This window comes from Myotis brandtii, unplaced genomic scaffold (genome assembly GCF_000412655.1).
Source record: "Myotis brandtii unplaced genomic scaffold, ASM41265v1 scaffold2514, whole genome shotgun sequence".
NCBI lineage: Eukaryota > Metazoa > Chordata > Mammalia > Chiroptera > Vespertilionidae > Myotis > Myotis brandtii.
Genome location: NW_005359533.1, coordinates 333,419 through 342,606, shown reverse-complemented (window position 1 = coordinate 342,606; position 9,188 = coordinate 333,419). Strand labels below are relative to the sequence as shown.

General features: G+C 46.9%; 2 protein-coding genes across 4 annotated transcripts in view; one reads left to right on the top strand and one right to left on the bottom strand.

Moving 5' to 3' along the window:
* Positions 1 to 280, top strand: part of LOC102247836 (olfactory receptor 5C1) — a 1,305-nt gene extending 1,025 nt beyond the window's left edge. Inside the window, exon 2 of the mRNA XM_005867868.2 lies at positions 1 to 280. Within this exon, the coding sequence (XP_005867930.1) occupies positions 1 to 280 (280 nt within the window).
* A 5,770-nt stretch (positions 281 to 6,050) lies between these two features.
* The window catches only part of LOC102245417 (chromosome unknown open reading frame, human C9orf43), a 17,472-nt gene continuing 14,334 nt past the window's right edge, over positions 6,051 to 9,188 (bottom strand). The window contains exons 12-14 of one of the 3 annotated variants that reach the window (XM_014540979.1): positions 8,359 to 8,438; positions 7,626 to 7,683; positions 6,051 to 6,271 (exon numbers count right to left, since the gene is read on the bottom strand). In XM_014540979.1, coding sequence (XP_014396465.1) covers positions 6,171 to 6,271; positions 7,626 to 7,683; positions 8,359 to 8,438 — 239 coding nt within the window. In that variant the 3' untranslated portion in view covers positions 6,051 to 6,170. Of the gene's footprint in view, positions 6,272 to 6,918; positions 7,404 to 7,616; positions 7,684 to 8,358; positions 8,439 to 9,188 lie in introns of those variants that run through there. The other 2 variants (XM_005867860.2, XM_014540978.1) reach the window with 2 other exon arrangements.

The window sequence follows — 9,188 nt, the reverse complement described above, 5'->3', positions numbered from 1 at the left end:
CTCCACCTGCGGCTCCCACCTCGCGGCCGTGGCCATGCTGTACGGGACGCTCACGTTCATGTACCTGCGCCCCAGCTCCAGCTACGCCCTGGACACCGACAAGATGGCATCTGTGTTCTACACCCTCGTCATCCCAGCTCTCAACCCGCTCATCTACAGCCTCCGCAACAAGGAGGTCAAGGAGGCCCTCGGACGGACCTGGACCCGATTCTGCTACCCGCGGCGGGGTCCCCAGGGACAGGCCCGAGGGGGCTGTGTAGGACGGACTGTGACCAGATGAGGAGGACACTTTCTCGCCCCTGTCACTGTGAGTAAAGGCAGATGTTCCTCTGGCCTGAGTGTCCCTTATTCTTATTTGAGGGACTGAAAAGGAGGAGAAAAGGAAGCTTACAGAAGGGAGGCAGGAACCTGGGGGTGACCCAGGGCTACCCCCAGAGCCAGGACCAACATCGTGTTAATGCTGCCACTGAGCTGCCTCGCGTTCCTCGGTGTTCAAAAGCTCCCCATGTGGCCAGGTGCAGTAACAGGTTTGCCACTGTACTTGTGTCTGGTTCCAAGAAATGCCAGGGAAGAGCTGGGTTGGAAGCAGGTGTGTCTAGAGCAGGGGTGGGCAAACTTTTTGACTCGAGGGCCACAATGGGTTCTTAAACTGGACCGGAGGGCCAGAACAAAAGCATGGATGGAGTGTTTGTGTGAACTAATATAAATTCAAAGTAAACATCATTACATAAAAGGGTACGGTCTTTTTTTTATTTCAATATAGAACAGCCAAATGGGCCAGATCCGGCCCGCAGGCCGTAGTTTGCCCACGGCTGGTCTAGAGTCTCATCCTTTTAAGGTTCTTCGTGACCAGTGAGTCTCTCCTGCTCTCTCTCTCTCTGACTCTCTGACCCCAAGAAAACATCTCCAGAACCCACCTGCCAAAGAATGGGACTGACTCCGATGAGGCAGACATCCCTCCCCGATAGCCTGCCTTGCATCTCTCAGGGAAATGGCTGAACAGCACCCGAACACACACAAGCTCCTTCCTAAAATCCCAACAGTTGGTTTAGGATTTGGCCCAGGTTAGATAAGCTCAGGCCTAATGCAGAGGTCAGGACAGGATCAGAATCATGGGCGTAGTGAGAATAGGGTTAGGATTTAGGGTTGAGGTGATGGCTATGACTAGGGTTAGGGTTAGAGTGGAGCCAGGGTTAGGTTTAGAATTTAAAAGCAATTGGGAAAATTTAGGATTGGGCTGAAATTGTGAAAATGTTGGGATTTGGGTTGATTTTCATTCATAGTAGGTTTGAGGTACATTTAGGAGTCACCGTTTGGATAAACTTGAGCTCCTATTAGAAATATTTTAGGGTTAGTGTTAGAGTGCAGGACTAATTAAGGTTGGAGTTCAGGTTTTAGTTTTATTGCTAGATTAAATTTCAGCTAGAGTTTAGTTCATGTTAGTTCCATTAGGCTTAAGTTAAGTTGGCATGTGGATAATGTTTGTGATAAGTTTAAATCAGAGTCTAGTTATTGTGATGGTCACCCTAGTTCAGAACTAGATGAGAGTTGGGCATACAAAGAGCATTTTAAGTGTCAAATTGACATGTTTGGAGCCTTAACTCAAGAATTATGTAAAATTATGGATAATGGTTCATGTTTCCTCAAGCTTAGGGTGGAGTTGGTTCCCAGTGGGTTTCAGTTTGCATTATGAGCATGCTTCCATGCGCATGTGCTCAGGTAGGGTAAACTGCACGTGTGAGGATGACAACACCCCGAGGCAGAGGTGGGGTTGGGAGAGGGAATGCCACAACACCGGCTTCCTGGGCAAAGATAACCAAGTGCCCAAGCCTGAGGCCACACTGGACCTTTCAGACCCACTGCTCTTGCGCCTTTCATCCCCGAGTTCACAATTTTGACAGATTGTGTTTCGGAGTCAGTTACATACAAATGGGCCCAAGGCCCTGCATTCTGCCTGAGAAGCCCTTCCATGCGGGACAGGATGGACCCTGGGAGTTAACGGCAGGCTTTTCCAAGGGGACGTGGAGCATGGCCAGAGCCAGAGGTCAGCTCCTGCCTGGTCCCCTGTTCAGTTCTCCAGATGGTAACTGAGATGAGGCTAATTCTGATAAGGTTTTCCCATTTAAACCTCTTTGAACACCCCTTACGAAGACAGGCAGTAAAGACAAAGGCAGTTTGGGTGGGGAAGATGAGAGTCTGATTTGGGGTACTTGTCCCTGTAGCGTGTGTGGGTGGGCTTTAGGGAAGAGGCATTCCATGGATGAAGGACCACACACACAAGGGCATGGAGGGCAGATGAGCTCGGCTCGCGCAGCAGACTAGGGAAACCCACTTAACTGGCTTGAGAGGGAAAGAAGTGGAAGGAAGTTTGAGGATGGAGGATCTGGGAACAGGAGGACAGCACATGGGTTGGATATCAAGTAGTGGATTTTGGACTCTATTCAGGAGGCAATAGGGAACCATGGAAAGTTCATATGGTAAGAATTCCTTCTTTTTTACTGCAATGTAGTATTCCATTGTGTAGATGTACCACAGTTTTTTAATCTACTCATCTGATGGGCACTTAGGCTGTTTCCAAATCTTAGCTATGGTAAACTGTGCTGCTATGAACATAGGGGTGCATATATCCTTTCTGATTGGTGTTTCTAGTTTCTTGGGATATATTCCTAGAAGTGGGATTACTGGCAGTTCCATTTTTCTTACCATTTGCAACAGCATGGATGGAACTGGAGAGCATTATGTTAAGCGAAATAAGCCAGTCGGAGAATGATAAATATCACATGATCTCACTCATTTGTGGACTATAATGAACAACATAAACTGATGAACAAAAACAGATCCAGAGACAGAGAAGCATCGATCAGACCGTCAAACCTCAGAGGGAAGGTAGGGGAGGATGGGGGTAAGGGGAAGAGAGCAACCAAAGGACTTGTATGCATGCATATAGGCCTAACCAATGGACACAGACACCAGGGGGTGAGGGCATGAGTGTGGGGGGCGGTATGGGAGGCCAATGGGGGGATAAGGACACATATGTAATACCTTAATCAATAAAGAAAAAAAGGAAGTTCATATGTTCAAAATCAGCCTTCATGCTTGTTCTGACACTGTGTCAGGCAAAGCCGTTCCCACTCACAATGCTACACACAGGCACATTCCTTTATGCCACAGTGCACACACAGAAACACGCCCCCCAACACAGACCCAGTCCCCTGTCAGAAATACTCATGCACAGAGAAATACTGTCATAGGGACAGGCACCCACACAGACACAGCTGCACACGTGGACACTTGCTCAAGCTCGTGGATAGATCTGGTTGTAGTGACATGATCACTCTCTCTACACCAAGAATACAATTTTACAAACAGGCACAGTCACACACAGTGACAGTCACAGACACAGTGACAGTCACACACACACACACACACACACAGTCACACACAGTCACAGACACAGTCACACACACAGTCACAGACACAGTAACAGTCACACACACACAGTCACAGTCACAGTCACAGACACAGTGACAGTCACACACACACACACACACACACAGTCACACACAGTCAGTCACAGACACAGTAACAGTCACACACACACAGTCACAGTCACAGTCACAGACACAGTGACAGTCACACACACACACACACACACACAGTCACACACAGTCAGTCACAGACACAGTAACAGTCACACACACACAGTCACAGTCACAGTCACAGACACAGTGACAGTCACACACACACACACACACACACAGTCACACACAGTCAGTCACAGACACAGTAACAGTCACACACACACAGTCACAGTCACACACAGTCACAGTCAGACACAGTGACAGTCTCACACACACACACACAGTCACACACACAGTCACAGTCACAGACACAGTAACAGTCACAGACACAGTCACAGTCACAGACACAGTCACAGTCTCACACACACACACACACACACACACACACACACAGTCATACATATTGCCACCGTCACCAGAGGCACAATCCCTCCCACATTCCTATACTTCCTAAAAGTCAGCAAAAGCTGAGGGACAGGAGGGCTGGCCCCAAAAGCTACTGCTATAGACCCTGGGCTCCAGTCCCTCTACTTAGGGCAGTGGTTCCCAACATGGGGCACATGCCCCACAGGGGGAGCAATTTGATTTTTAAGGGGCGCAATTCGAGAATGTGTTATTAACAGTGAATTTTTTGCATTTCTTATGGTTCTAGGGGCCTCATATACAGTATACAAATATACGTTGTGACATATTTATGCATTTCAGTTCTCTATTATGTTTTGAAACTTTATTTGCTAATTTTTCATATCACTTCATATTATTTTTTAACAATTTCTTGGTGATTTCCTCCTCAGTACTTCAACTGCCCTTTCGTTCTTTTATTTTTCTCTTTCATGGATGCCATGTTCTTTGGAAGCTTGTTTTAGACCAAGTGAATGGCCTTTTAGGCTTCCTCTATGTGAATAGTTCACTTTCTGAATAATAAGAATCATATGTCAGGGGGGTGGGGGGGAGCATTAGGATTTTAGAGATGCTTAGGTGGGGCATGGCCAAAAAAAGGTCAGGAACCACTGACTAGGGTTAAGCCTGACACTCACTCTAGACTTCACAAGGAGTCAGTCTGACACTCTCTCTCGACTTCACAAGACTTGAGGAGCAACTGCCTCACCATGCATTGGTCTCTTAAATGTCACGAGTTGTAAGCAGCACCAACCACCCTCTCCCCCATCAAATTGGGCCCTAGAGAGGAAGATAACAGCCCAGCTGCCTCCTGTCCCAGGGGTGAGGGCCAGGGGAAGGGGGATGTTGCCTCTGCACAGAAGGTAAGGTGCTCCCCAGGTCCTCAAACCCCTAAGTGTGACCAATAACTCCCTCCTTGGACACTCCAGTGACAGGCTACACCTGCCCCCTGCTGCTGTCACCTCCTGTGATGTGGAAAGGCCACCGAATACACTTGGAGCCAAGGGCCAGGCTGGAGAGTCTGCATATCTGTCTTCCTGTGTCTGACTGAGAGCAGGAGTCATATGTGTGAGTGTGAGAGCGTGTGCTGCTTGTGTGAGGCTGCGATTGTGTGTACAATGATGCCTTTGAGGGGGTAGGACCATGTGCATACGGATGTGCCTCCCTCTAGGGTGGCACTTCTCTGTTGTGATCCATCATGAGCCTATGTGAGGGAAGCCATGTGCGTAAAGGTGCAAGGCTGTGGGCCCCCAAGGCTTTGCACAAAGATGTGATGTTGTGACCAGTGAGAGGATTGGGCATGACTAGTTTGCATGAATTAGCATGGGGAGAGTGTTTGACAGCCTATGTGGTCACTGAAAGCATGAATGTGTATGACAGGTCGCAGTAGCTATCATGATGCTGTGAGCTTCCTTGAACAGGGGTATGTGAATGATCGTCACCCTCTGACCTCAGGGATATTTTGTTTGCAGTTGACCATCTGATTATGTGTGTGATGATCTGGGTCTGTGGGTCTATGGTTATGCTGTCTGCCTACTTAGGGGTGAATGCTTGTCCTGGGTCCACACTTCCGTATTTGATTGCTCGTGCCCGTGTATTTGCAGAGACCAGCTTGAAACTGCACAGGTTTGCATGCCCACGTGGATGTGTTTGTGATTACATAGGAATGTCCTGCAAACAGCTCAGGGAATTTGAATGATTATTGGAACCAATTTAGACACGGGTCAGAGCAGGTCCAGTTTCCAAAAGCCATTTTACAAGCAGGCTTCCCCCATGCATCCTACCCACTCACCTTGATCCTCTTTCCCTCCTGGAAGGTGGAGCACAGTTGGGAATTTCAAAAAAGATGTTCTACTGCAGCGGTTTTCAACCTGTGGGTCGCGACCCCTTTGGCGGTCAAACGACCCTTTCACAGGGGTCGCCTAAGACCATCCTGCATATCAGATATTTACATTACGATTCATAACAGTAGCAACATTACAGTTATGAAGTAGCAACGAAAATAATTTTATGGTTGGGTCACAACATGAGGAACTGTATTTAAAGGGCCAGAAGGTTGAGAACCACTGTTCTACTGGGAGCCAAAGTCAGAGGATTCTTCTTACCCAATGGAGGCAGAAAAGGAAGATACTAGAGTAGGAAGGGCATTTATATTTTTAATAGAGAAGGACATGGAAAGAAATTAGGAAATTATTCCCCTGTAGGGATGGCCTCAGCATAGCCTTCAGCAAATCGGTGTCTTAAAACCCCTCTCCTTTTAAGAACCCCGGTTGGAGAATTGTCCAAGATTTCTGCAATGAGACCCAGACAGAAAAAAAAAATGGAGGCATTGAAACAAGGTGCCTTGATCCTTAGGAGTTAACACTATTGCAACTCCTCCCTTACTAGGGTGCTATTCTCAGAATGTCCACACCAGTGCGCTATTACAACACTTGCCTTCAGAGGCAAGAGTCTATTGGTTTTCTTTTCAGACTCCTAGAAATGTTTCCATATTAAAAAGTTTAAGGACACACAAAAAAAAGTTTAAGGACAAAAATATAAAAACCCTCTTTGCAAAAATCAAGTTCAAGCAATTCTGAGACTCTGAAATTCTGAGTTTTTATGAGTATCAGGGAAACATTCCTGCAGATTCAGTAACTTAGACACTGGAGCTTTCAGGCTCTTTCTGGTTAATTGGAGTCCTGTACACATACTAGTACATAGGAATATTACACATAACACAACAAAAATTATTGGATGATTTCGTGGATGCCATCCTCAAAAGGAACCATTTCCAGAGACTGACAGGGAAAACTAGGAGCACAGCAGGGGTTCCCTCAGGTCAAACTCTTCCTACAACTGGAAATCTTTCAGAGCTTCCGAGAGGAGATAAAGTGACCCAGAAAAAGTACCAAGAAATATTTCTCCCCGTCCCAGAAACAGAGAATTTGTCTTTTGATTAAGCAGCAACTATGTTTAATTATGAAATTATTCTGGTCCTAATGGAAGAGAAACAATCCAAGTTTAAAAGGAGTGACACTCTTTCTTCCTCACTTATCTTAGAGGCAAGTAAAGGTAAATGAAGAACACAGAATCCCTAAGCCCAGGCCCTGGTAAAGGCCCCAGGGAGAAGTCCCCACTCCTTTCAGCCCTGTGTCACAGTCCTCAGATCTCTAAGCATCCTGCTGTGGAATAAGGCTGCCCCAGTGACGCCTTCCACCTATGTCTCCGGAGACACTTTATTCTGCAACCCGGAGAGTTGGTTCTCCTCAGCCTCATTATCAGCAACCTGAAAAATCCTCATTACTTGGAGCTCAGGATTCCAACTTGCTCTAGATATACTGGATGAAAGGTCCTTGGAGGGCTCCTCTTGGGCTACTGGCACTTCCTCCATCTGAGGACCGAAGTCCTTGTTAGTGGATTCTGTCTTGGATAACTCAGGATCTAAAAGAAGACCAGCCATTAATTGTATCTGTAGCCTTCTCCCAATTAGCTGTGACAAATGGAGGACAGAAAAAGAAGGACTTGGGTGTCTTCGGGACCCTTCTGAAGGATGAGAACTGTGTCATCCAGGGATGTGAACCATCCTGGTCAACACAGGTTCAGCTCTCCCTGTCCTCAGACACTTCCTAAGGTTCCTCCACGCTAGTAACTCACTCTGCTTACTGGAGAAGGAATCCAGGTCGTTCTCAGCATTGCCCATCTGTGGTCTCTCTGTGGAATCCTGAAATCCATTGGAGTAAGTATAAGGAAACTTGAAACTTTAGGAAACAAATGATTTTTTTCTAAATGAGGCTTTTCTTAGAAAAATTAACATCTAATACAGGACAAAATCCCACCTCCTGAGACTAGAGAAGCTTGCATCACATGTTCTTTGCCCTCCAGACTAACCAGATGAAGCCAGAACCTACTTTTACCCATTCCCAGTTGTCAGCTAAGGGGAGACTGCCTCCAAAGGTGGTTGCCACAATTCCTCCCATTCCTGTAGGCACATACTGTTCCTTCCATCAAGAGAGGGAGTCTATTTCCTCTCCTCTTGAATCTGGGCTAGACTTGTGATTTTTTGACCAATGAAATGTGGCACTATGACACCGATCCAGTTCCAGGTCCATCCCTTAAGCAAGTGCTCGCATGAGATTATGATGCTGTCAAGAAGCCCAAACTAGCTACATGTAGAGAACTCATTACGAGAACCAAGGCAATTTGGCCAACAGTCCCAGCCCAGCCTCCGGCTGAATGTGGCTCCATGAGTGACATCAAGCAAGACTACACAAACTATCCAGTCAACCCACAGAATCGTGAGAAATAACAAATGACTAAGGTTTCAGCTTTGGGGTGGTTTGTTAAACAGCAAATAACTTAAACCCGGGTCCTAGCAGAAGAGCGCTCAGACACTCACCTGTTTCAAGATGGGCCCATTCTTCTCCATCTGCGGCTGCGGATTGTTGTCACTTTCCCCGCCCGGTAAAGTTCTGTGACCTAGTGACCACAAAGACAGCTCATTTCTCTTCTTATTTGTATTTCATATCCTATTATTGGGCCTCTAGTTGGACCCCTAGTCTACAAGTGACTCCCTATCCAGGACAAGACAGGACCTCAGAGGCAGCTAAAAGGGAGTTAGGCTTCCTGAGTTCTAGCTGTGATTCTGCTCACCTGTGACTGCCCACAGCTATTACAGAAGTAGAGATTAAGGTAAAGTGAGTGTCAAAAGACCCAGGATTCCTCCAAGAAACCTAAGGGGCAGCTATCTGCACAGCACAGCTGCAGGAGTCCCTAGCTCTACCTTTTCCGTTTATGAATACTCCTCTGACCTTGCCCCTTACCTAATGTACCCATATTGGCTTCTGAAAATGAAACCCCACCCCCCAAAAAGCTCTAGTTCCCCAAGTCTTTTGCATCAGCTTTATCCCCAGCTAGTCCTGAAATGCCTTGATTCTTTCCAGTGAACACCTCGCCTGAGCCCTCCCAGTGCCCCAGGTTGGAGAGTGAATTCTAATGGTTAAACAATTATTTCCGCATTACAGTTGGTAGTGTCCAGGTTTAGGGGGATTCTTCCTCCCTCCTTTCCTCCCATTCCGCACTCAAGCTGAGAAATGTCAGAGGGACAGGGGTAAGTATATCTTTCAGCTCAGACATAAGAAATCCAAAAAAGATGAGATACACATACTATCACCAGCATGAACACTAGAGGAGAAAGACCGCCTGTCAAGAATCTGCTAGCCTCCTGGG